At 46.8% G+C, this 27,670-nt stretch overlaps 2 protein-coding genes across 17 annotated transcripts; one reads left to right on the top strand and one right to left on the bottom strand.

The window, feature by feature from the left end:
• Positions 1-2,208: 2,208 nt before the first annotated feature.
• celf1 (cugbp, Elav-like family member 1) lies at positions 2,209-23,356 on the bottom strand. 13 transcript variants are annotated; one of them, XM_028956460.1, is made up of 17 exons: positions 23,171-23,356; positions 21,813-21,859; positions 17,035-17,142; positions 12,469-12,656; positions 12,302-12,384; positions 12,087-12,135; positions 11,705-11,839; positions 11,351-11,430; positions 11,116-11,277; positions 9,573-9,642; positions 8,324-8,494; positions 8,079-8,195; positions 7,789-7,977; positions 7,618-7,638; positions 7,294-7,437; positions 6,105-6,276; positions 2,209-3,198 (listed from the first exon to the last, which is right to left on the bottom strand). In XM_028956460.1, the coding sequence occupies exons 3-16, from the start codon at positions 17,121-17,123 to the stop codon at positions 6,149-6,151; spliced, it is 1,626 nt and encodes a 541-aa protein (XP_028812293.1). In that variant the 5' UTR covers positions 17,124-17,142; positions 21,813-21,859; positions 23,171-23,356; the 3' UTR covers positions 2,209-3,198; positions 6,105-6,148. The 13 variants fall into 13 exon arrangements, with proteins under 13 accessions (XP_028812293.1, XP_028812300.1, XP_028812296.1 ...); XM_028956467.1 differs by having other exon boundaries at positions 8,372-8,494; XM_028956463.1 differs by having other exon boundaries at positions 9,573-9,630.
• A 253-nt stretch (positions 23,357-23,609) lies between these two features.
• Positions 23,610-27,140, top strand: ptpmt1 (protein tyrosine phosphatase mitochondrial 1). 4 transcript variants are annotated; one of them, XM_028956479.1, is made up of 6 exons: positions 23,610-23,835; positions 24,051-24,094; positions 24,223-24,486; positions 25,747-25,827; positions 25,895-26,086; positions 26,742-27,140. In XM_028956479.1, the coding sequence occupies exons 3-6, from the start codon at positions 24,223-24,225 to the stop codon at positions 26,877-26,879; spliced, it is 675 nt and encodes a 224-aa protein (XP_028812312.1). In that variant the 5' UTR covers positions 23,610-23,835; positions 24,051-24,094; the 3' UTR covers positions 26,880-27,140. The 4 variants fall into 4 exon arrangements, with proteins under 4 accessions (XP_028812312.1, XP_028812311.1, XP_028812310.1 ...); XM_028956478.1 differs by having other exon boundaries at positions 24,216-24,486; XM_028956477.1 differs by having other exon boundaries at positions 24,189-24,486.
• Positions 27,141-27,670: the final 530 nt, after the last annotated feature.

Genomic DNA, 27,670 nt, shown 5'->3' with positions numbered 1-27,670 from the left:
GGGTCGCGTATCAAAATAAGAGTCTTGCGTTATAACGGCGTTACCACGATGTGCGGTACGACTTGAAATCGTTATGATTCATATTAAAGTACACGTCGTATGAATTAAAAAATTGTTATTTCACTAAATGTATCAAACATAACTGAGGAATTTGGCTTCCTTAGTGAGGTAAAACGTCTGGTTGACGCTTCGTTTGTGCAATAAAAAAAATTAGGACGGATTATTATTACCAGGGGTAATGTGCAATTTATAATGTGCATTTTTCTGTTGTATTACTACTGTATACACGGCTGTCACTCCGTTGTGTACTTGTGTGTATATATCCAATGTAGCCACTCTATCCATACAATCATACATACACCCATTGTACATGTATAGGTAAATACCTATATAAATGCATATATACTTTCCAATACATACATCCATATATTGTGTTTCTAGATTGCATAGTGTACATTTTATACTTTATTGCTGTACCGTTTTTTTCATTTGTTCTATTGTATTTTTTTTCGCTGCTCTTACCTTTGTTCTATCCACTTTCTGCCGTGACAATGCAAATTTCCCACTTGTGGGACTAATAAAGTTTAATAAAGGACTAATAAATGTTTGTCTTGTCTTATCTAACGACCAAATGCTTGGTACCTCAGAGACTTTTATTTCGACATGGCACCCAGGAAACGACTGGGACGGTAGTCCAACGCCGTACATCCGGGGAACAAGGTGACGTCACACACAAAAAATAATAACCTTCCCAGGCAACGTGTTCCACCTGCTGCATGCAAATGTTGCAGCAGTGATCGATTTAATCAAACCGATCGTAATTAGAAGACACGCAGAGGACACTGGGATTCGTCGCTGGTGAGTGTCTCTGCTGCACTGAAGGATTGAAAATCCTTAGATACTGGGATTTAATCCTGTATTTATTCTGAACAGCCACATCCAAGGGCTGCAGCAACTGCAGGTCCCCGGTTCGGAACGAAATCGTGTCCGAGATGAAATCAGTTGCACACACCGTCAGTTTTCTCAAACAGTTTTAATAGTACATAACAAACTGACCAAAAATGAAAAAATCACACACACTTGGTTTACAAAATTACTGCTTTGTTGGGTGTGCACTTATCTATATTCCTGTGGAGACATCGGCGTGAAAGAAAGGAGAGGGGGGGGTGGTAATAAAATAAAACGTTCACATCCCATTTAATAATAAAACAGAAAACATTTCTTTAAAAAAAAAAATAAAAAATTAGAATAGTTTTTTGGCCTACTAATTCAGCATTATCTATGGTTCGCATCAAAGTCACACAACTTGAAACAGTAGACAGAAAGCTTTAAAGTGATGAACAGAACCCGATGTGTCTTCGTTTTTTAAAGTCTAATATTACTACTGTACAGACTTGTTTGGTCGTGGTGGCAAGAGCTACATGGCTTCACTAAACTGAATTTAAATTTCACATTTTGAAACATCAGTCTAGTAGAAAAAGGCAAAAACTGTACAAATCCTAGCGTTAAATACAATCACTTTGTACCAATGGAAGTAAATGATAAAAACATCCCGCAGGTTATTTTCCCAATACATTTTAATTCAGAGAAGAAAAAGAAAAAAAAAACACGCACACACATTAATCTAAAAACTGAATAGTAAAATGTAAAGTGTCAGCTAGACGCTTCCCAATTTATGAGGCTGATGGTTGTGGGATGTCCAACAAAATAACCCCAGATTTTAAAATAATAATAATAATAATTAATTACAGTTGATGGAAAAAAAAAAAAAAAAATCTAAAACAGAGGAAACAGTAGTTGTGAGTAGTGGATTTACGTGGCGGTCATGAAGTGGCGACGGAAGCCCCTCTCGGGTGAATAAGAAAAGCCCCTGAGGACAGGCAGGAAATCGGGAATGTGTTTAGACTACGGGCCGGATGGTGATGCGTGTAATGAGACGCTACGCAGCTCGCGATACCGGAAGGCCTTCGTGTGAACAGTGTAAACGAAAGAGGCGGACAGAAAGCTCGAACTCAACTTGGTGTTTTGGACTGCCGACTCCGCAGGCACGTCTTACAATAAAGTGGCGGGGGTGACCGTGACCATAGTCTAAACACAAACGCAGCCGTAAACCTGAAGGTTTCCAGGTGAAAACTTGCTGTTGCCGTTTGCAAGGATGTGACATGAAGGACAGAGGGGAAAAATGTGACCAACAGGAACGTGCAAAACTTCTTTTTTTTTTTTTTTTTTTTTTTTTTTTTGGCACTAGTTTATTCATTTGATTCTTGAAAACAAAACTAAATCACATTTTGCTGAGGATTTCAGTGCAGTTACGAAAAAACATGCATGCTTGATATATCATATATACTTAACTGTGACAATAACTCAACTCTGCTCATCATATTTATTCCATTTCAGACTAATGCTGATTCACACAAGAAAAATGTGCCTGCATTGGCGCGACAAGAAAAAAAGGCAATTCAAGTGTCTAGTGTAAATGTCACTCTGTTAATAAAAACTCCCAAAATTACATCATGCCAACTAACCTAGCACAAAATTACAAGATCCTCAGAATCAGCAAAATGTGACCCAAGACATCCTAAAAGTTTGAGAACTAACAAAAGCGAGAGAAAAATAATAAAAAAAAAAAAAAAACACACACACACACACACACACACACACACACACACACACACAACACACACACACACAAAAAGGTGATTCTGTAATTTGATTGGCTGCTTTTACACGAAACAAAAATAAAAACCAGGAGCACTAGAAAGACCGCTTTAAGAACAATGAAAAAGGAGGAAAAAAGGGAAGCAAGTGTACGCTAAACAATTCACGTGACAAAATGAAAACAAGAACTTCTGCAAAATTTTAGTGGTTATGTTTGGAAATTCTAGAAAAATATAGATCTTTCTTTTCCGCTTGTAACAATATTCTTGTAACTTTATACATTTTTGAATAGAAACAGCAGTCTTTCTAATGTACCATTTTTGGCAGCACAAACAGAAAAAGAAAAAAACAAACACACCACACAAAAACAAAAAATAAACTTTTATAATTAATAAGCGTCAAAAGTTAACAAAAACAAAAAAAGGTCAAAAGGTGAATTTCAAGCGTCAGAGAAGCGAAGAGGACAACGGACTGGACGATGAACTTTTGACGTCACATCGACATGCTAGGCAAACGATGAACAAACGGGCACGAAGATATCTAGGATAAAAACACAAACAAAACAGGGAGAACAAACCTAGGTTAAAGCCACAAAAGAAAAAAGGGAGAGGGGGGCAGGAAAAACACAGAGAAATCATAAAATCTTACGGTGGGGGACTGGGGCGGGGACCGGAACAAGTGCACACATCGTCTAGAACACTTAACATTTAAATGCAACACAGGAGGGGAGGGTAAGGAGGAGGAAGAGGAGGGGGAGAAAGGAGGAAGAGGAACACAAGCATCATGCCGACAGCCCGGATGAGAGTTTTAAAAACACACAGAACACCACCGAGACACAGAACACAGAACACTGCCGACTTCGGCGGGCGCTACGCGGACACAAGACCCTAAACTAAATCCCCGTGTTCCCCACTGATCAGCTGAAAGCGCGCTCAGGAGGGTAGCAGGCCAGCACAGGTTCAGCAGGTCAAAGGTCATTTTGTGCTTTGCTGATTGGGCAGAAGGCCATCGTGTCGTCAGCAGACTTCAGCTGACCACGAATATCATTTTGTGCTTTTAACCCTGAAATGGGAGGGACTTCTTTCAGGAAACTCGCCCAAAACGTCATATTACTAAGTAGCAAGGGTAAAAACTAGCGTTATATATATTCATCAGATATAGAATAAACCAACGTGAGGGCAGTGAGTCTTGGTCACAAAGCGGGTTTTCTTCCACAAAACAAAACGGGATGAGAAAGAAAAATAAAATAAAAAAAAAAAAAAACAAAACATAAAAAACACTGACAGTTGAAAACACTGAAAGTTCATAAATATATATTTCCAGGACACAGTATGTTGGATTAAGACTAGATTAGCCCCTTTCACTTTGTAAACAAAAGAGCGCATTTGGCAGGTCACCGTGCACGCCGCAGCCTCCAGACTCCCATTCACGTCCACTCTTTTTATTTAAAAAAAAAATAAAAAACTGCTTTTCTGGAAATTATAACATGTTAGAAATATTGTCCATCTTTGGGTTTATTCCGATGGCGGCCCTTCACCCTGGAATACCACGATGTTTTCTGAATACTCTGTTAGATGTTACTGTTCAGGCACTGCTCAGCAGAGTTTGGAGAGGTGGACACCGGAACAGCTCTGCGACCCTGGCTACACCTACTTCACAAGCTTCTTATAATACACACAAAACACTTTGTGAAAAGGGCTACAAGTCTGAACATATTTGTGAATGTAGTCACCAAAAAAAAATAAATAAAAAATAACCTCAGAATTCTACAAAATACTGTTGCTTATTTTAATGATTTCATCTAAACAATTGCTTTTGATTCAGAGAAATAATTTAGGCAATAAATAGTCCTGGCATTCAGGAGAAGTATAAAACCCTTTATAAAAATAGAAAAGGCATAACAGTTTAGTAATATACATCTGGACAACTGTTTCTAAACCCTTCTGACACCATTACTGTGATTATCTTTATTTATATATATAAAACAAATAAAACAAATTATAATGGGAAAAAAATAAAACACTTCTTGAGGCTCAAGTGGCATTAGAACCCTAATTAGCATTAATTCTGGTGGTAAAGAACAGTCGAACGAAAAAAAAAAGTAATTAATGCCAGACAATCAGATCCATAGATGCAGTTTCTCATTAAATCCAAGTGAAGGTAGAACTGACGACTTGTACTCAAGATGACTATTGTTAGTTTCATGGGATTGTGTGGGATGATATTTTGTGTGTCTGTGTTTCTCTGCTAAGGACGTTTTTGACGCCATTATTGCTTCTAAGAATTTGTAAAAATTGCCAGATTGGGCGTAAGGGCTGTTGTCTGCAAGCACGAAAGAGATGCACTAGGTTTTCGGGAGAGATGAGGAATGCTTTGAACTTTCACCGCAGACAACCAAAGGTCTACGTTGTTCAGTCTATATTTTGTCCAGAGCAGCATCAGACAAAGGGCAATGGATTACAGCAGAAGTGACCTCAGAGTGTCTTTGCCTTTGCACAAGAGAAGGGTATCACTTCAACACACCAATAAAAATAAATAAATAAATCATAATACTTAATGCTTATGTACATCTTCTTGTTTCTCCATTCCTGCAGAGCGTGTGGTCTAGACCTTGTAAATTGTAGCGTTTTATTACAATTGTCCATGTGGGTGGCGATGCTGTACTGTGTTTTTGCCGTAGAGCCTATGTACATTTTGAACTGACCCCGCCCTGTTTACTGAATCAGCCAGGGTGACATGATGACTGACCTGAGACACCCTAATCGCTAATAATACTGTTAGCATTCTCCAAAAAAAGAAATGAAAACGTTTTACACAAGGAGTTGTTACAACTGCTATCATGCTCCAATGGATTCAAAAATTCAAGTTTTTTTTTTGGTAATTTAAAAAAAAAAAAAAAAAAAAAAAAAACAATAAATAAATAAATATATATATTACTTTTCTTTTTCTGTGTCAAAATAAAAGCATTACAAAACAGACCTGGCAATAGTTACTCCCTCCATACACAGAAACAATAACCATAGTAAAAAGAGTGTCAAATGTGAAATTAAAGATTTCAGTGGCACTATATCTGAAGAGTGTTCACATTTTTTTTTTTTTTTTTTAAATAAAAGGTCAGGACCCTCAGCCGATTCTCTTTCTCGGTAGATACTCCAGCCCGTTTCACGACGCACTGTGCACTGGCTGCGGTGGTGGGACTGAGAAGGGTGGGCTAAGGTCCAGGGTGTGGCAAAAGGAATGGGGAGGGGGGGTAAAGATTGAAATTCTGTGCAACATCCTCTCAACAACTTTGACCGTTACACAGCAAACTCTTAAAACCAGAGCAAACCAGAGGGAAGAGGGGGGGTAAAGAGCAGGAGGGAGGCGATAAAGAAAGAAAGAAAATGGAGGGGTTTAGGGAGGGACGGGGAGGGGTGCTAGCGTTCAGATTTTCACACTCCACTTACCAGAAAAACATTTGCTAACCAAGTCCATTTGAGAGAAAAAGAACTCAGTACGGTTTGCTGTCATTTTTGGATCGCTTCAGTTGCACCTTCAGACGCTTCATGCCGATCTGGAAACCGTTCATGGACTGAATGGCTGCCTGGGATGAGACTGGATTGTCATAACTTACAAAGCCTGCAACACAACAAAAAAAAACATATATATATATATATATATACCTGGCAGTCAGCGAGCTGAGGCATAACAGACCAGGCGTCACAGACAGATGATGCCATGTCTTGAAGAAAATGTTCGCTTCTCTTTGGAAGTGTTATTTTTGCAGGATCAAGGTGTGGCATGATATCATTTCATTATTAAAAGCCTGAGTTGATGTAGAAATAAATCGCAAGGGATTGCATCCTTGGATTAGGTGACGTGATTGTCATTGTGAAACACTGCAGCACAGCACACGGCGTCACAGTGAAATGTGTCCTCTGTATTTAACCATCACCCTTGGTGAGCAGTGGGCACAATGACAGGTGCCCGGGGAGCAGCGTGTGGGGACGGTACCTTCATCAAGGGGACCTCAGCAGCACCTTGGCGGATCGGGATTCGAACCGGCAACCTTCCGATTATGGGGCCACGTCCTTAACATCTAGGCCTCCACTGCCCCAATAATAATAATTCTAAGGGCTGTAATACTACTGTGTTTAATCTATTGATTTACATTGTGGCATACATCAGACGCCCTTATCATGGGCCAAAAACTTGCACCACATTAAAATGTTTTTTTTATGTAAATACGTCTGTATTCCCTCTTGAGCTTATCCAACACAAAGCTCCATAATTTTTATGGGTCAGCTGGAAGAGACATGACAACTGTATTTATTTGGACTGGAAAACTGGAAACTGGAGAAAAGGTTTCCATGAACCCGGGGCAGTGGAGGCCTAGCGGTTAAGGAAGCGGCCCCCGTAAGGTTGCCGGTTCGAAACCCAAACTGCCAAGGTGCCACTGAGCACAACACCGTCCCCACACACTGCTCCCCGGGCGCCTGTCATGGCTGCCCACTGCTCACCAAGGGTGATGGTTAAATGCAGAGGACACATTTCGTTGGGTGCACAATCACTTCACTTTCATGAACAGACAAAGACAAGGCCGTGAGGATTAAAGTGGATCTATAAAGTAAGGTTTACAAAAGATGGTGCACCTACCAAAACACTTGCTGAGGTTGGTCTGTTTGTCTATGAAAACCTTGGCTGAAATAACGTTGCCAAAAGGCATGAACATCTGCAGGAGGTCTTGGTCTCCAAACTCCTGGGGCAGGTGGTATATGAACAGGTTGGCTCCCTCTGGTCCTGAAGAGAAGTGTGCACGGGCCAAATTAGACCGTTACAAAACGGAGCGTGTAAAAAGAGAGTGTGAATAAGAGGAAGAATTCCTTCTGATATGGATTTCCTCTTGTTTTAAAAAGGACTCCTTTTAAAAAACAGTGTTGTGGAAAGGAACATTTCAGAAATCCGTGGTGGAACTCTTACCCGTGCTCCGATTGTTGCTTGCTGTTGCAGCATATTTAAAACAAGACAGAATCCTTAACAGAAGGTGACAAATGCAGCTAACAACAAATACAATGATTATTTTTTTGTCTTTTTAAATACGCCCCTTAGTTCTTAGCGACGCGCCGCTAAACGCCGCCCAGGAGCACTTGCCTTCTTTCTGGCTGCCGGCGGCGCTGACGCTCTGCTGGGACAGCAGGCTCTGGTTGTAGAGGCTCGGCAGGGCCGCCGCGGCGTACTGCTGAATGCCGGAGTAGGCGGCCTGGGTCAGGGCCTCCATGGTGCTGCCCGAGCCGTTGGACAGGCCGCCGCTTCCCAGCCCGCCGTTCAGCGCCGCCATGCCTAAAGCGTCGCGGGGAAGGGCCGGGAACGTCAGTAGGTCGACACCGGAACGACCCTAAGCGCCGCGCGAGAGCGACGACTCGAGCCGGCCGCACGCTCACCTGCCAGGGAGCCCATGTTGAGTCCGGCGCCGGCCCCCGCCGCCAGAGACTGCAGCGCCCCCAGCGACGCCATGGGGTTCACCGACGAGTTGGTGCTGGAGGTGGGGGAGGAGCCCGCTGCGGACAGGGGGCACCAGACCACAACCATTTACTAACCAGGAATCTTTCAAGTTGCTATAAACTAGAAACATCAAAGAGAAACTTGAATACGATACGATTAAGAAATTCTGAAAAAGGGGACCAACCCTTGCAGGTGTCCCAGGACGATTGTAGCTGCTGTCCGTTAGTCGTACCTGAGCTGGTGAGCACGCTAAGGGGGCTGCTGGAAGTGGTGAGGGCGCTGCTGCCAGTGGGCGTGGCCTGGGTGGCACTAGCAGCCGCCGCCAGCGCCGCCAGGTTCTGCATGGCGCTCAGACCTGCGGGTGGACGGGGGTCGACATAAAATAACATCCGACTGCAGAGCGCGGAGTTGCAACGAACTAAACCTGGATTTCGATAACGGACAGTGTGAGCGTTTTGACCCTTTATCTTCGACAATATTTTTATTGATTTTAAACAGGGATATAACAGGGTAAACATGTAATGTTTCAATATACTGTAATTTTTTTATTTTATAACCCCCTTATAAACCCCCCTGACTCCAAGCCAGCTTTACATGCATAAGGCTAGATACCATGCAGACCCTTTACTGTACTGACACTTATACAAAGAGACTTACAGGAGGACGACACCAGAAATTCTCATTCGGTTTCTATAGATTTTGAGTTTACAAAACTAAGAGCCCTGATACGGCCAAACTTGTCAGGAATAGAACATGCAGGGGATTGTTAGGTGCTAGATGAGTTTTCGTTTGTTTTGTGTGTGTGTGTTAGATTCGTCTGAAATACTTTTTGAACAAGTGGGTTTTCAGCTGCTTCTTAAAGGTGGTGGTAGTCTCGGCTAGTCGAATGGAGCAGGACAAGTTGTCCCACCAGCCAGGGGCAACGATGGAGAACAGAGTCGATTGGGACCGGAGACCCCGTGAAGAGGGAATTTTCCGTCTCGTTTCGTTTGCAGATCTGAGAGGGCGTGCAGGAGTGTAACTGGCTAGTAGTGTGTTAGTGTAAGAGGGTGCACTTTCATTTACAGCCCTGTAGGCAGCATCAAGGGATTTAAACTCGACGCGAGCAGCTACCGGGAGCCGGTGGAGAGAGGAGAGAAGAGGCGGGACGTGGGTGTGTTTCGGCTGGTTGAAGATGAGGCGGGCGGCCACATTTTGGACCATCTGGAGGGGTTTCATGGTGACCGCAGAGGCTCCAGCCAGGAGAGAGTTACAATAGTCCAGTTTAGAGATGACCACTGCCTGGACGAGGAGCTGCGTAGCCTGTTGTGAGCCTATTCTGCCGGAACAGCCGGACTAACAACTTACTGTATTAATAAAGCATTCCTCCATGCAGCGGAGTAGAGAGGGGGGACAATGACAAGGCCACAACTAGTTGTAAAGATGGCTTTTACCTGACATGGGGTGCAGATTGTTGAGCGCATTCCCAGAGGAGGCCGACTGCTGCAGGAGCTGCAAATAAAGCTAGACATTACACCAAAAACAGAGAACACAGAGGGGTCAGGACTGCATCCAGGACTGTGATTACTGGAGAGAGATGGCGAGGGTCAGAAGAGCGATGGCGGAGGAAGGGGAGGAGAAAATGAGCAGGGGGACGGAGGAACGGAGGCTGCATTGATCTGTAATTGCACATCTTTCGCTGCCGCAGGTATGTGGTCTGAGAGACAAACTGCACGCAACCGCAGTCAATATTTTTACTGCAGCCACTGTTTGTGAAAACGTACGGTGCAGCACATATTAGGCTCCTTACGACACTGAAATTTCAAACTCTATACAGATACTAAGGATGGTGCTCGATACTATTTTAAATACTACAGGGGGAGATCAAACATAGGAATATTTATAAAGAATATTTTTAGAATATTTAAAAAAAAAAAAAAAAATTAGAAGACCAAATATAGTTACACTACATAATGGAAAAAGTTCAATCATAGAGAACACATAGATGAAAGATATTTTAATGTTTTTGATCTATATAAAAATGAATTGCACAATCAGAGGTGTAATCGGGCCTGAAACGTTAGACCCGATCGGAGCCAGACAAGTACAGCTTTATAAAACCCCCGCAATGCCCGTTAATTGTTGTGATTGTGATGCCGGAGATTTCTGTGAACCGGCAGGTGCAAAACTGGACATTTTTTGTCTCAATACCAGTGTTAATTGGTTAATTGGAAATAGATTAATACCTGAGGAACTACTTTTCTTGACAACACTATACACATATATGAACATTTATAATGACTGCGTTTGATTTTCATATTTCTTAAAGACTGTAAAGCAGGGAGTAACCACCCGCCCATCACCACGACAGATCATGATGAATTCAGGCGCCAGGCACCGATGTGACAGGAAATGCACAAGAAATGTTTGGTGACAAGAACGTGGTGTAAAACTGGGGGAAATATGAAGGGACTGAAATGGGAAGGGGGTGAAGAAGTGGTTTCTCACAGCACACCCATGGAGCAGCACTAACAGCATCACACAAACACCGGGCATCTATGCTGGACAGGCAAGGACGCCAAACGGCTGTAAAAAAAAAAAAAAAAAAAAAATTGTCGGTTGAGAAGCCAATCGGAAAACCGATTTGGATCGTCCAGCACAGATTACACGGCGAGTGATAAACATTTCAAACACAGGAACATCGCAAAGCACGCGGCGGCGGGAGGAATCGCGTGCGAACGCCGGTGACGAGCCATAAGCCCTGAGGGGAAACGCTCGAGCTGGATCCAAGCTAATAGCATGCAAATAAAAAAGGTCATAAAGTGCATCAGTTTACATTAGTAGCAGAACCAGTCTTTATGTATTTAACGTTCAAGCTCTGAAGCAGCAACATGGCCGACCTCCGTCACATGATCCCCTCACTTTCATGCCCCACCCCCTATTATTAAGCAAGTAAAACATGCGGCGCGGACACGGTTACGCCGAGGTGGCACGTACTGCGAGGTACTGTGGGCCCAGGGAGTTCAGCCCCGTCAGGTTCCCCCACATGGAGGCAGCGTTGAGCTGCTGCATCTGCTGCTGGAGCTGCTGCGCGATGCGCTTCTGCTCCTTGTCCTTCTGGGTGTCCGCGAACTTCACCACGATCGGAGAGGAGCAGCCCTGCAACAGGTAGAGGTCGACGGCACGTCAGCAACAACCCAACACGTCAGCAACAACCCAACCCAATCTTTACCTCCATAGTCTGCGACTGGTGCATCGACTTGATGGCCGACTGCGCCATCTGTCTCGCTGTGAAAGTGACGAATGCGCAGCCTGTGAAGGACAGACACACAAGAGCACAGTAACAGAATCAATCCGATGAACTGACAGATGACTTTACCACAATAAACCCCCTAGCAGTAATACATGCTACAGGAGGTAAAGTTCAAAAAGCCAGTTGACAGCTCCCAGTCCACCCCCTTCCTCATTCTGGACTATTAAAAACGACCTCCTGTCAAACCAAGCCCATTAAAAGCCCCCTGAGCAGGCACTTCCTGTAAGATCAGATGCACGACCCCCCCCCCCCAATCCCCCAGAGCCGCCTTACCACGACTCAGGCCGTCAGTTCCCCTCAGTATCCGGCACTCCTCGATCTGGCCGTACGGCGAGAACATGAGCCTGATGTCGTTCTCGTTGCACTTCTTTGAAATCATTCCTATGAACAACTTCCTGTCTTCTACCGCTGAAAGGAGAACGGAAAGTATGACGGGAACAGAAATAACACGGAATTATTTTAGGTGGCGAACGTCAGCCCTGAACCAGCATTCGGGTTCGACTAAAAATACTGCCTTACCAAAAAAAAAAAAAAAAAAAAAAAAAACCCACACATCAATATATATCAACATGGCATTAAAAAAAACAATTATTCAATGCAACGCAGCATACCAGCTGCCCTCATGAGAGCACCGCACCAAGACAATCATCCTCACCGTTGTTCTTCTCGCTGTCAGCAGGCTTCATCTGGATAGGATGGTGCATCTGCAGGAGGGAGGGCAGACGAGACACACCGTCACTTCAACCCGAGAGCTGTACGGGCGTCCAGGCACCCGTCTTATCTGGGACTCGGGTTGTCAGTCAGCCTGTCAAGCTGTCCATCACTTTTTTTAACGGGAATAAAGCAGGGAAAAAAGCGAGTTCCACTCACCCCTGGGAGGATCTTCATGTTGTGAAGGGCATTTTGTGCTTCTAATGCTGCTTTACGCGTGTAGTACGTAACAAAACAGCAGCCTGGAAATGCACAGGAGAAGTAAAACCACATTAGGAACAAGAGAGGCCGGCGTGGAGAGCTGACCGTATTTGGACGCCCGTCACCTTTACTCTGTGGGGGGTTCTGACTTCGGTCGCGAAGCACGTTGATTTCGTAGACTGCGCCGTACGGCTCGAACAACTCGCGCAGCTGGTCCTCGGACCAGGAACGGGGGATCTGGCCGACAAACATCTTGATGGCGTCGATGTCGGGCTGGTCCGGGTGGTCCAGAGTCCCATTCATCTTCTTTGTACTGATTTCAACAAACAAATACATGGCATAAATCTTACAGAATTTAATATTTTTTCTCTCCACTAATGGTTTATACAGGAGGCCATTTCAAATATGAATATTCATTTGTGGCTGCAATGCTTCTCACATTTGGAAGCCATGACTGTTGGTGGAGATAAGGTTTTAGGCGTTTAGGTGGAAAAAAGATGAGAAACGGGAGGTAACCTTTTCCCTTATGACGTCATAAGGGGACAAATTCCATATCGGAGCGTCTGAGCTGCCGCTCTCTGAACTATGAAGCCGAATAACCAAAACACCCTTTACACCTATCACCATTTCTAGCCACGGCAGGACCATAGACAGGCTGGGGAACTTGTACTAAAATGTTAAATAATCTCACAAAAGGGACCGTTAAGAATAGGAATGTCGTTGCATTTAAACCAGAATGCAGCTGTGAATAACCAGTACCACTAGAGGGAGCCTTAACACCACAGTTTGAGAACCATGGCTCGATACAACATGGAAGAAGGTTAAATAATGTCAGCATGTTAAATTTTTATGCCCGTACTATTTACTGTTTTGCAATGTTGGTTCTGAATAGGAAACGAAAGTGCAGCAGAAGCAGTCATAGAAAGCATGTTTGGGAGAAAATAATAAGTCACTTGATCGAGCAGAGAGACAGAATGAAAGACACACCGATGTAGTTACATGCAGAAAAACATTTGGTCTAATTTATAATCTGGAGCTTTATGTGGAGGAAGTGGAATAAAATGTCCGCTTAAAGAAAAAATTATAATAGTAATTTAATGAATTATATAACATGCCACTGATGGCCGAGGTGAGCAAGATAAATTTAACGAGTAAACTGGATAACAAGCAGACTATTGACCGTATTGACGGCAGCTGCCTCGGTAACTGGCGACCATGTGTCAGCGCACATAAAAACCGACACTCAGATTTAACTGCCTTTCGTCGGTGACTAAGACCAGTCGGTAGTAATGCAGCGATGTCCCGTATTCTCACTCTGGCACATGGAGGACCACACACACACACACACACACACACACACACACACACACACAAATATAAATAAATAAATATAAAATTCAACTTCTCAAGACACCAAATGAGGTGAGAGAAATAAACAGACCCTCAAATCAGGAAAGAAAATGAAAAAGGGCAATATTGCAATAGGGGACGTGTGATTAGGAGATAAATAGATGAGCTGTGACGGGAGAGGTAGGACACGTGTCACACGTCCCACGCCGGGACGAAAGGACTCGCCTCCCCCTCTCTTCACACCTCCCCCAGGCCGACCTGTGTCAGCGCACGGATCTAGAACAGGCTCCGAGCGACTCGTCGTGACGTCACCGCGCCTCTCCGGTCACTCGGTCTCGCCGGAGCTGGCCGTTGTCCGGGGAAAAGAAGTCAAACATCCAACGGTTGGCTAACGATGCCGCCCTTTGCTAGGGAGGAAGCTGAAGTGTCCGTGCACGAATTAGACATAACCGGGGAAAACAGAGCTTCCCCTAACCGCATTTATCCTCAGGGTGGGGTCATAAACACTGTAAAATGAAGGGGACACTTCTGGCGCAAAATGCATTGATTTTTATATAAAAGCAGCACAGAATGGAATTTTTATGAGATCAATATGGTAACATCACAGGATTCTCTCGTCTAGTTAATTCTTCACATAAAATCTGCACAACCGAGTAATTGTTCCGTTTGCTTATAAAGCTGGGGCAGTGGTGGAATGGTAATCGGAGGGTTCGAATCCTGGTCCGCCGAGGTGCCACCGAGCAAAGCACCGTTCCAACACGCTGCCTGTCATGGTGCCCACTGCTCACCAAGGGTGATGGTTAAATGCAGAGGACACATTTCACTGTGACACCGGGTGCTGTGCTGTGTCACGTGACAACTAATCACGCACACACACAAAAAAAAAAAAATCCAATTCAGAAACATGACAATTAACTACAGTTTCGAAGTTGAAATAATGGTTAACAATATTCTTTCATTTTGAGGAGGAATGATGCCTTAAATCAGCAAAGGTTTCGATTTATTGCTCATTTTAACACATCCACAATGACCCTGTTCCTGAGCGGATCTATAGGGCCAGTATTTTAAACTCCGACATCCGCAGGCCCCCCGTTTCAGCTCACACAGACTTTAAAGAGTCTTGGGGCTTTCGCTGGTTCATTTATTCCTAATCTCTTCATAAATGAGCACCGTGATCTCTGACCTTCCGGAACATCTGGGTCTTTCTCATGAACTCAACACGCAGACAGGAGAGTTAAACTCAACTTTTTGAGGAAAAAAAAACCCTACATATAGTCCCCAAAAGAGCACAATCCATAGCAATTCAGAGCAGAAACGGAATATAAGCTGCATGCATTTTTAACCGTAAATCTGCAGCAGAAGCCGTGAAAGGAACCGGGAGAAGGCGGACGCGGCCGAATGTACTCACACTGGGCTGGGATTCAGCGTGCAATGATCCACCATCATCTCCGGCAGAAAGTCGAGCTTAAAAGACGACATTTTTTTTTTTTTTTTTTTTTAAATAAAGTCCTTTTCAGCAGGGAAAAAAAAAAAAAGTAAAAAAATTCTCACGTAAAGAAAACCTGAATATGAACGTATAGTAAAAAACGGCCAGGACGAGGACGACCAGCACGCGCCGCTGGAAGCTTATCGGCCGCCGACGTGGGAAAAGGCGACTCTGGCAGCCGGAACAGCGGCGATCGCTCCCTCAAGGTCCAACACTCGTGGGACTGTGCGCAGATGGGGCCCGCGGTGAACGCGAGGTCGAAGCCTCATCGGGGCCCGTCACGACACGGATTCAAAAAGCCAGAAACGGGACGAAAAACGGAAAGCCTCCGGCACAGAGGGGGAACGTACGGAGTCGGAAAAACAAAAACACGGGTCCACCGGCTCGGGGTCTGAGTCCCAGTAGGGGCGTCGGGCGACTAAATGCCGTGGCCCCGGGTCCCACAAAGGAAAGTGCTGATGGGCGCGGGCGTTTTTGTGCGCGTTTCTCTTAGCCAAGCAGAACCGGCTGCAGCGTCAGATAAACAGAATGTCAGATCGATGCCGATAAGGCCGGGCGACCGGCCGGAATGAATGGGGAGTGGGAGGGCGCTGGTAAGCCTCGCGACCGACGCGCCCCCGGGACACAACCCGGGGACCTCGGGGCCCGAGCGGGTCACGTGACGCCCATTATGTTACGACCTGGTCAGGACATAAAAAAATAAATAAATAAATAAGATACGGGAAAACAACCTCGACTGAGGCGGGCGGGGCAGCGGCTACGATTACTTCCACACACCTAAAAACAACAAACTGATCCATTCAGGAAGGAAGTGGGAAAAGGGTCACATGCTGCCCAGATAAACGAATAGCCTACATTTCATCGGCTGTGCCAAATTTGAATACAACCACAGAGGTGAATGCGGGGCTTCAAAAGAACAATCGTTTTTATCCATTATAGACAACTAACTACGGAGCGACCAGATTGAAAAAAAAAAAAAAAGTCAGTATTTTCTTTAAACGTTGGAATGTCTCTCCACAGGTTGGCGTAGGCATGTATGAAAGCGCCACAGATAAGATAAACCCCTCAAATTGTGGATGGAGGATGCGGACCACCGACCAGGCTCGTCACGATACTGAAATTTAAAAAAAAAATTACCGATACGAAGGATGGTAGTCGATACAAATTTCAAAAACTACAGTTAAAAATTAAGTCAGAATACACTACAGAAATTAAATTTATACATGTGTGTGTGTGTGTCATTACATAATTTTAAAATGGATGAGGGCGCCTGCCAAATGCCTTAAATGTAAACGAGAGAGAGAGAGACAGAGAGAGAGAAGTGAAAACGCCGGCCAATCTTATAGTTAAGTTAAATTAAAATATTTATATTACATTTACATTTTCTAGCGAGCTTGGCGTTCCTCTCGGGTAAACGCGGGGTCCCGAGATCTCCGTGAGCCGGCAGATGCAAAACTGCAATTTAAGTGTCAATTCCAGTGCCGATTGCTACGAATTTATACAAATTTTTAGTATTGATTAGTACGGAAGAATCCATTTTTTTTTTTTGACAACACATCGTTTAAATGGAGTGATTTCAGACTTTCTCAGGAGGACGGAAGGTAGCGTGTGGGTGCTAGTAGCCTAGCGGGTAACACACTGGCCTATGAACCAGAAGACCCAGGTTCAAACCCCACTTACTACCATCGTGTCCCTGAGCAGGACACTTAACCCTGAGTGTCTCCAGGGGGGGACTGTCCCTGTAACTACTGACTGACTTATCGCTCTGGATAAGGGCGTCTGGTAAATGCTGAAAATGTAAATGTAGCCGAGAAAAGCTGAGACGGGGGGAAAGGGAGAGAAAGTGCGGTCTTACCCCCCGAGGGCCGGCACCTCCAGGGCAGAGTGGGGGAGCCCATGCTGCTCTGTGGACAGGTACAGGGCGTCTGCGTCGATGCTATCCATCCAGTGCCTTTGACAATCACTACGGGAAACACACCAAACAGCACAGGACACACATGAGACTGCTGGACGGGAGGGCGATGGAGACACGGGGCGAGAGGTCTTTCACGTGCATATGAAAAAAAAACACACAGATGAGGGTGGGGGGACAGAACACACACACAAAAAAAAGGGAGGGACATTAACTAAATTGTCTGATGAACGACTGGGCGGGTTTACGGCCATAAGGTCACCTGGTTACAGCAGAAATGAACTTTGATGGACCAGTGCATGGATGAGGGACTTGTGGGATGTTCCTGTGCTGTGTCGCGAATAAAAATCACATGCCACTTCCACTTTGCACACCCTTTCTTTCTTTTGCTCATTTTTTCCAGCATTTCGGGCATTGAAAATGCAGGTCGGCCAGCTCCTTCAGCACCGAGAGCCGCCCAATCCCACTTACTACCATCATGTGCCTGAGCAGGACACTGTCTCCAGGGGGGACTGTCCCTGTAATTAGTGATTGTAAGTTGCTCTGGATAAGGGCGTCTGGTAAATGCTGTTAAAGTTAAAGCTTCTCCTCCTTCCTTTGTCCCAGCTGTGTGCCATATTTCTTGGTTTACAGAAACGTGTGATCAGCATCATGAGGCAAGAACGGGGTATTGAGGTAAGTCACATATTTACGGTAAGTCTTGATAGTGGCCGTTGTCCCAAGATGCCCACCGCAGAGAGCACATTTAGTGGAGTGAAAATGAAGTGATTCTGAGACACCGCAGCACAGCACACAGTGAAATTTGTCCCCTGTATTTAACCATCACCCTTGGTGAGCAGTGGGCAGCCATGACAGGCGCCTGGGGAGCCGTGTGTGGGGACGGTGCTTTACTCAGTGGCACCTCTGCAGATCGGGATTGGAACCGGCAACCTTCTGATTACGGGGCCGCTTCCTTCACCGCTAGGCCACCGCTGCCCCGTAAACACGTAGTAACCATGTGCGAGGTCCACTGACATCCCCTGTGTACCAGGGGTATTAGGCATTAGCCTAGTCACAATACTGAAATCTCAAACTCTATACAGACATTAAGAACGGTACTTCATACTAGTTTCCATACTACAGGGGGAGGAACTTAATATATTTTTGTTAAACAAAGAACATTTTAAAAGCCAAGGCACAACACACTACATAAATAAATACATTTTATTAATATATTTTAATGTTATTGAGCCAAACCAAAAAAAAAAAAAATTGCGTTGATCTAGAGCTGTAGTTGAGCCTGAATTCAGACCCGGCAAGTACAGCTTTTTAAAGCCCGGATTTCTTCGCGTGCGCTACGAGCACTATACTCCGTTTCACCACCTCAACATTCTCGCCCATCTCTTGCGATAATTAAAACGAATCAATTAACGACGGTGGCCGAGAATTCTGAATACATAAGTTTTACATTTTTCTGACTTAAAGTAAATAAACAAACATTTAATACATTTGCAGCATGCAAAATATTTTACCAAATCACCAAAACAAATGTAGAAGCAGCGAATAGTATGGAAAGGATAGGTACTATAGGTCGGAAGTTGGTGTTTGCTGAGCGATCGTTTACCGTACGAGCTTGTCCAAACCAGACCATGACCCGAAATACATCCAGCCGGCGCTCTTGCCTTTTTACATTTTTAGCAAGCATGGTGTCTCACACGAGGGCCACCCACAGAAAGGTTGTTGACTATTGTTGACAATCTGCTGTCAAATTTGGTGAAATGGAAGATGCAAAACTGGAATTTAAGTACCAATGCCAGTGCTCATAGAAATACAGGGTGGGCCATTTATATGGATCCACCTTAATAAAATGGGAATGGTTGGTGACATTGAACACATTTTATAAGTGGTCAGAAACTTGTAAATAACTCATGAAAGAATAAAGTTATGTTAAAACCAAGCACACCACTGTTTTTCTTGTGAAATTACCAATAAATTTGATGTGTCACATGACCCTCTTCCTATTGAAAAAAAAAAAAACAAAAAACAAAAGTTGGATCCAAGATGGCTGACTTCAAAATGGCCACTATGGTCACCGCCCATCTTGAAAAGTTTGCCCCCTCACATATACTAATGTGCCACAAACAGGACGTTAATATCACCAACAATTCCCATTTTATTAAGGTGTACCCATATAAATGGCCCACCCTGTAGAATACTACGTTTTAGAATGGATTCATATTTGAGAATCAATTTTCTGACATCGCTGTTGGGAGTGTAGAATACGGAGGGAAACTGACGTGCGCTACACCTGGGCGTGTCAGGTATTGACAGGAGGGGTTTTAAATAGTCCACAACAAGGAAGTAGGGTTCAGGCCCCTCCCCTTTTTAAGGGGGGGGGTGTCAAATAATTACACCAAAGCAAAAACGGGGCTGGGTGGATTATTCCTTCTCACAAACATACAGCTAACACTCCCCACACGTTCCATAGAAACAAATTTATACATCACACACATACACAGCCAATAAATATATCCATTTGTATAGTGAACTTTTTAGATATTAAACAGTCGGCATATTCTCTATGCCAGTTCTCTTGCTGCCATGTCCACTTTCCTCAGTCACAATGTAAAATTCCCACTTGCGGGACTAGTCGAGGACCATCGTAGCGACCTTCTCCTCCACAAAAGGGGACCCGATTAGGGACGCCAATTGAAAGGGCCGATATTTACTGCCGGCGCTCAATGGAGCCCTGCCCGGCGCAGTCAATAAACACGGCAGTTCATCACGCCGCGACACGGGACCCGCTCTCCGCTTTCACTCTTCCCCGGGGACGCTTCGCAGCCGCACAATGAGCGCCCGCAGGGCAATAAGACCCACTAGGCTAGGGGTGGTAGTAGCCTAGTGGGTAACACACTCGCCTATGAACCAGAAGACCCGGGTTCAAACCCCACTTACTACCATTGTGTCCCTGAGCAAGACACTTAACCCTGAGTGTCTCCAGGGGGGGACTGTCCCTGTAACTACTGATTGTAAGTCGCTCTGGATAAGGGCGTCTGGTAAATGCTGTAAATGTAAATGTAAATGCAGAAACAGCCGAGCGCAATACGGGGAAATACTAGGACGTCCGTATCCGGCCCCGCTCCTCAAACCGGGTCAAGTTAACGGAGGCTAACGTTCATACATAAAAGCGCTTCGCGTCCTATGCCAGCGGCGGCCCGACGCATTAAAGATGAATGGACGCGCTGCTGCTAAGGTTACCCGCCCGCGGCGGGGGTGGGGGGATTAAGCGCGGCGGGGGCCAGGCGGTCAGGTGTCGGGCCGGCAACGACACCCGCCCGACAGCCGAGGCCACGCGGAATCCGCGTTTACGCCATCGATTACGCTCCGATCACGTGGCCCATCGGCCCCACTTAATGATCCGCGCCGGGACCCCCCCCTCCCCTCCTCGCTCGTGCTCTATTAATAACCGCCCCCCGGGGCCCTCCTTGACCTTTCTGAATGCCACAGGTCAAGCGTTTATGACCCGGGGACGGCAAATGGCGCGGAAGGAAAAGCGTGCGTCGCTTTTTTTCCCCCCACGTTCGTCCCGCTATTCGACACCCCGATCGAACGAGTCCGCCTCAGCTTCTCGCGGAAACGTCGGGAGACGAGAGTACCACTTAAAGCCCCCCCCAGGCCATCAGCCGGGCCGCCCCGCCCCGTTCCAAGCGGCCAGGAAGCACCAAAAAATAAAAAGAGGACACTCGATATTTTTAGGGTGACAACGCGAGGTTCGAACCGGGCTTTTTTAAAAAAAAAAAAAAAAAACCCAATTAACAATTTATCAGGAGGCCTCACGTTCCATCACAGAACAGCATCCGAATCCTGTCACGAGGTGCCACCGCTTCCACTCTGGGGCAGTAACCGTCCCGAAAACGTGGCGGCGTCCCTGAGCGCGTGGACACTTCCCGCAGAGACGCCCTGTTCCTTACACAGGAACCCGGCAGGCATACAGACTCACGGACGTAAAAAGAAAAATTATAATAATAACGTATGCATCTGGTGACAGTGAGCAAAAACGGCAGCAAATAGGGTGCAGAAATTTCTAAAAAAAAAAAGAAAAAAGGAAGAAATCAGCAGTTTTCATATTTAAAAGTAAACAAATAAATAAGAGAGAGAGACAATGCTCACGTGAAAGAAGAAACTCCACCCACACCGAACGATACAAGTACGGAAGAACGAAGGCGCCGGGTGCGAGGGCGGGCAGAAGGGTGTGCGTAGGTGTAATGCCACAGTAACCATGGAAACGGCTTGTCATTTAATTCAACTCTCCCTCTCTCTCTCTCTCGTACACACTCGCCAAAAAAACGCAACGTCGTACACAATACGGCTCTACAGTCCAGGACGCGAACCGACTTCGCTCCACCCTACCTGTTACACATATTTGACGTTTTATGTTAAAGACACGTTTACCGTGTATGACCATGTATGTGACAAATTAAATTTGAATTTAGAACCAGCGTTTGGCGCGGACCCCACTATTTAGGGACCGCATTCAGTCAGGAAATGTGGAAGATTATGCGGCCATAAAAAGCGAAGGTTATACCAAACTCGCGCCGCCGCCCAGATAATGGTAACTAATACGCTCGGCTTCAAATTACGTACGGGCCGCACCGTAACCAACCCAACCTGCGCTGTAAAATCCAGCCACGGTACGCCCTCGCGACACAACGCCGCGCTCCCAGGGAGAATCAGGAACTCACCCCGTCGGTCACTCGTCTTGGCTGGAGTCCGGCCGTCACACCTCGCCCTGTCGCGAGAGAGCGAAGCCTCGTCAGTCATCTGCATGGGCGGTCAAACATTAACCAACAAGCACACGGCACTCGGCACAATCGGGTCTAAAAAAAAAACAAAAAAAAAACGAGCGATGTCGATATCGCACGGCAAGCAGGCCGCATTATTCAGCAGCGTGCACCGTGGTAACGATGCGAGGTCTTACAGGGACTCTCCGGCACGATTGATCCGGGAGAAATGGCGATTAATCTGCAGCAGTCATTAAGAAGTTCCATGGATGACCGTGATCGGTTGTTTTTGACAGAATTTAAATAGTTTGGAATGATTGGGGAAAACCGAATTGGGAGAAGAGCGCTCGGGTGGCTGGGTGCTGTCGAGGGAAAGGGGACAGTAAATGAGCCCCACGAATAATTCCCATTACTGTAATCGCCTACTGATTACCGGAAGTCCGGGCAGAGAGCCCGACGTTCGTCCCGCGCACCGTTCCACGATCAATATGCAATTGCTGGGGGGGGGGACAAAAAAAAAAACAAAACAACACACCTTTATTTTTTATTTCAAATCGCGTCCCCAGAGCCCGACCCGAGGATAATGAGACCCTTCCGAACCCGGCACAACGGCCGAATGTCGAAAGATTCGGGGTCGTGGACCGCTCGATGGTCGACTTTTTCAACCAACGAGTGCGTGTTTATACATAAGATGATATAGAAAAAGATATATAACCGCTCCGAGGTGTGGAACGCTCTGCTTTTGCTCCACATTATTTGAAGTAACAGGAGCGGGCCCCGTCCCGCTTCTATCAGCCACCAGGGAGGCCAAACGGGCAAACGCGACGAGCGTTGTGACCAGTGGGGGAAATATATAGATTATTTCGGGTTGGGGGGTTCGGGACAGGAGCAAAGTTGGAGAGGCGGCTAACGTTAGCGCGACTAGCGGGGTGTCGCCCGCGAGAAAAGCGTCCAGACAGGACGGCTCGACGAGCCCAGAGAAACACGTCGGCCCGCCAGGGGAACTTATTTACGAGCCGAAACGCCCGGGCTGGTCGGCCATTAACGCGGTCAATAAATCCCGCTAACTAGCCGGAGTCGATCTGACCCAGCCGAGGCTCCGCGCCGATCACGGGGAGAGAGCTGCGTACAAGCGGAGCCGCACGGAATCAGTAAAAAGTTCCGAACGAGAGGACGCGGTCGGTTTCACCCAACAAGTTCGCCGGGGCGGGCGACGCGACCCGGAGCCCCGCAAGTTCGCCAGCGGCGGGGCCGAAAACAACAGGCGGGTCCGGGACTGGTCAACCCGCCGGGCGGGGATCGTAAGGCGCACAACTCACCTTTTTTTACTTTAGGAGGGGCGTTTTATTGTACTTTTTTATGGCTCCGTGCGCTTTGTTTTAATCTACAGCGACCGAACGCGCCGCTGCGTCTGACCGAGCGTCCCTGCCCCGCCGGCGCGTCGTTTCCGAGTTAATTTGGCCGAACGCCGCCAGTCGTCGCACAGCCTCGCCTCAGAGGTGTGCAAAATGGCCGTCTTTCCCGCATTTACCACGCGGCCTGCCCGAGGGGGGGTGGCTGGAGCGCTTGTTTAAAAAAAATCAACGAGACGTCGGCCTTTCGGAACGCGTTTAAACAAGCGGTGGACTTTATGGCCCCTAAAAAAGTCTCCCATCGGAGCCTTAATCTCGGACGCGCAGTGAAACGCCATTACAGGTCACGGCGATTCTCTTTACACCCCCCCCCATGACCGCGCGAAATGGTCTGTTCCATGATGCTATTTTCCACCCAGTTTGTTTCACGTGGTGTGTTTACCGCCGACAGCTGATTTAAGTGTTTTCGGTGCCGGTTCGGCCCCGCTTGTCCCGACTCGATACCGTCTGGTACCTTTTCTGGGGATTTACGCTGTTCATGGGCTCGCCACTTGACACATGGGCCGGACTTTAATTGAGAGGGGAGCGACGACGCTGTCCCCATCTTGAGGCAGAAAACTGATGAAGTGATGGTGATAAACTCGGCTTGTTAACTTACTCCAGCGTTTGGAGGCTCGTTGCTTCGTTTCGCAACGGTGGCGAATCTCCACCCGTGAAAATAAGATCATGAACGTGGTGCAATTTGAAACGTGCATCGTCACGGAGCCTAATCACGTGTTTGATTGATAATAATGTAAGTTTGCCGATATGCGTTGGATTTTTTTCCTACTACTTTTTATTTATTTAGTGAAAAGGAGTCCGTGTGAGATCCAGAAGCCAAAGTGACTAAGGGTGAATAAAATCTTTACATTTATTTTTAACAAATACATTTTAGAAGCCCTCATGAATAGAAAATGAACGATTAATTTTCCTCGGTTTTGACCAGTCGTGTCTCCGCTCCTCCCCCTCCGAGACGCCAGATGGCGCTCTGGGCGAGAGACGGCGCGGCGGACCGCGGACGCGTCGCCATCGGTCACATGAGACCGGCTGCCGCAGACGCGCAGGCGGACGGACGCGGCGTCCTGCGTGCGGGGGAGATGTCCGGGGCTCTGGCCAGGATCCTCTTCTACCCGACGCTGGCCTACAACGTCCTGATGGAGAAGATCTCGTCCAGGCGCTGGTTCGACCGCGTGGACCGGACGGTCGTCCTCGGAGCGCTTCCCTTCAGGTCCATGACGGACACGGTGAGTTCCACCATAGTGAAATGCCCCGAACGATGGATAAAAAGCCGTATCCGCCAGTAAATGAACCAGCGAAAACAAGACCAAGACTTTTTACTAGAACCCGGTTCTTCTCGAACACGGACTTTACTGACTCTGCCACTTTTTAATCACTATTACGTGTCTGTTTAACACTTTTAGATCCCTTCCTGCTTTTCATTACAGGGATCTAGAGTGCGACAATGGTGCGTTCGCAGGAATAAAATAAGAACTTGGTTGACCAGATTAATATTTCATCATCTACAAGTCAACATTGCTCTGCCTATTCCGCTTCTCTGTTAAGAGAGATCTGGAATTTGTCCCCCTTATGGACGTCATGGGAAAGGTTGCCTCCCGTTTCTCACGCTTTGTCCGCCCAGAGAATTTCCTGCCCCTCCCCAAAAACATTAAATCCATCGACCGTCATGGCTTCCAAACATGCGAAGCATCGCAGTTGCTCGGTGATTGGACTTAAAAACCATTCCAAAACGTGCAATTTTTTGGTCGTGAAAAATTTTATTGAATCCGCTTGTTGTTCAGAGTGTCATGTGACGGGAAAAAAAAAAAGAGCACAAACGTTTTTTTTGTTTTTTTTTTTTGTCACATGACACTGAAGAACCAGCGGGTTCATTACATTTTTTTTTCACGACCAAAAAATTGCACGTTTTGGAATGGTTTTAAAGTAGATGCCTGATGAAACTAATCAGGAGTAAATCCTTATATTAATTTAAACCAACAAACAAGGATCACACTGTTGTGATGTGCTGGCAAGTTTTTAGTTATTGGCAGTTCACATTTATAATGTAATTAACACGGCCTCAATGGTAACGAATTGAAACGGAACTGATAAATGTCCTTTTTTTTTGTCCGCCCTGCTTCACTTAAATGACAAACGGCAGTTTTGTGTTGTGAGCGATGATGATTAGTCAATAAAAATGATTAAACTCATCACCTCGTCCATTCGTTCAACTTTTAATCGACTCACTTGATTGGTGATTTAATGGTTTAATGGGGCAGTGGTGGCCTACCGGTTAAAGAAGTGACCCCGTAATCCCGATCCGCCAAGGTGCCACTGAGATTCCATTGAGCAAAGCACCGTCCCCACATGCTGCTCCCCGGGCGCCTGTCATGGCTGCCCACTGCTCACCAAGGGTTATGGTTAAATGCAGAGGACACATTTCACTGTGTGCTGTGCTGCAGCGTCTATGTGTGTCGCCCTTTGTCACACACAAATTTCCTGTGCAGCTGGTCGAGAGGGAAAACGTCAGGGGCGTGATCACCATGAACGAGGAGTACGAGACCAAGTTCTTCTGCAACTCTTCCGAGGTGAGCCGCCGCCCTGCCCCGCGGATGGACGCTTCTGTTGCGCGCGCGTGAAACGCTTCTGTTCCAGGAATGGAGGGCTGCGGGCGTCGAGCAGCTGCGACTCAGCACGGTGGACATGGTGGGCGTGCCCAGCTTGGAGCATCTGCACCGGGGCGTGGACTTCGCCCTCGGACACCGGGAGAAGGGCACCAGCGTGTACATCCACTGCAAGGCCGGGCGCTCGCGCAGCGCCACCCTCGCCGCCGCCTACCTCATCAAGGCAAGTGCTGAGGCGCGTGGTACGGTACGCAGGGCTGACCGCTCTCGTAGTCGGGATATCGTCTACCGGAACATTTACTAGTACTGTGAGTCTTCACCGTTGCTGCAATATATGATTAAAAATGCATTAATGTATTTACCAGACGGCCTTATCCAGAGCGACTTACAGTCAGTAGTTACAGGGACAGTCCCCCCTGGAGACACTCAGGGTTAAGTGTCTTGCTCGGCGACACGATGGTAGTAAGCGGGATTTGAACCTGGGACTTCTGGCGTTTTACCTGCTAGGCCACTACCACTGATGTACAGTACCATAGAAAAGTAATGGGACGGTAGTGAAAATAAATGTCATTGTTTCATGGAAATGGTAGGGTGGCAGTAGCCTATGAACCACTTACTTACCATTGTGTCCCTGAGCAAGACATTGTGTCCCTGAGTGTCACCAGGGGGGAACTGTCCCTGTAACTACTGATTGTAAGTCGGTAAATAAACGCTTTAGGCCCAAAAAATTGACCAGTCTTTGATAATGGGGGCGGGGCTTAGACGAACCGGTGCTTCGTACAGGTGCTTGAAACCGTATCGGCGTCGGTGTGAATGACACGGTAAGCCCGTTCGGCTCCTCAGCAGGGTTGCGCTCACGGCCTTCCCTCTCGCCGCAGCTTCACCGCTGGAGCCCCGAAGAGGCGTGCCGAGAGCTGGCGTCGGTGCGGCCCCACGTGCTGATCCGGGCGGCCCAGCTGGAAATGCTCCGGACGTTCCACCAGCAGGTCTGCGGCAGTCGGCCCGGTTCGCTGTGACCGACACACAAAAGGGGGTCTCGTGCCGTAGTTTTTTTTGTGTAAAGTTTGTACATGAAGGCGTTTGTATAGCTACATAATGTACTTTGTAAGTGATCGTTTCCTGACATGAACAACGCGTTCATTGTTCTGCAACATGTCTGTTGGAACACAGCGGTTCTGTGAATTGGATGTTCCTGTAACAGAGATCTTGTCGCATTTTCAAATGTACCATCTTGTTAAGCGTGTTGCCAGACTTCATAAACACGTCTTTAGAGTCTTCGTTGGCCGTGAGTAATTTCTCCGAGCGGGACGTCACGTGGAACGCGGCTATCGATCCAACGTTCCCGGTTCATCCAATTAAAACGAAGGCAAGTAAGGCCGACACTGTCACCACAACCCTGGCAGGGGCCTCAGATCCTCCGAAATGATGATGTCCACCATCTCCATTGCTGGCACGACCGTCCCTGCAGCCGGTTAAGAGCCTCCAGGGGCTCCAAACGCAGAGCCGCGCCGGTGCAGCTTGGCCCGAGAGCAGTGGAGGTCGCCCGGGCCAGCTTCGCCGCCGCCATATCAGCGCCTGTCCCTTTTCTGCAGCGAAGTGGAGTACGTCCCCCGGGGCGACTCCCCAAATCACGCCGCCAATTTCCACTTCCGGTGAACGCTGCCCGTCAAGGGAGAACCGCCAGCCGGATGTGCCAAGCTCAGAATCGGAGACCGTAGGACCAAGAAGGCGACCGCGTGTGCACGTCCATCTGAAGACTCCGGAGGAAGAGTCGCTTCTGCAAGTGGAAGAGTTGGGAACGTGACGA

The sequence above is a fragment of the Denticeps clupeoides genome, chromosome 16 (assembly GCF_900700375.1).
Source record: "Denticeps clupeoides chromosome 16, fDenClu1.1, whole genome shotgun sequence".
In the NCBI taxonomy this organism is placed as follows: Eukaryota; Metazoa; Chordata; class Actinopteri; order Clupeiformes; family Denticipitidae; genus Denticeps; species Denticeps clupeoides.
The sequence above is the reverse complement of the archived record's forward strand: the minus strand, read 5'-3'. Positions and strand labels throughout refer to the sequence as shown.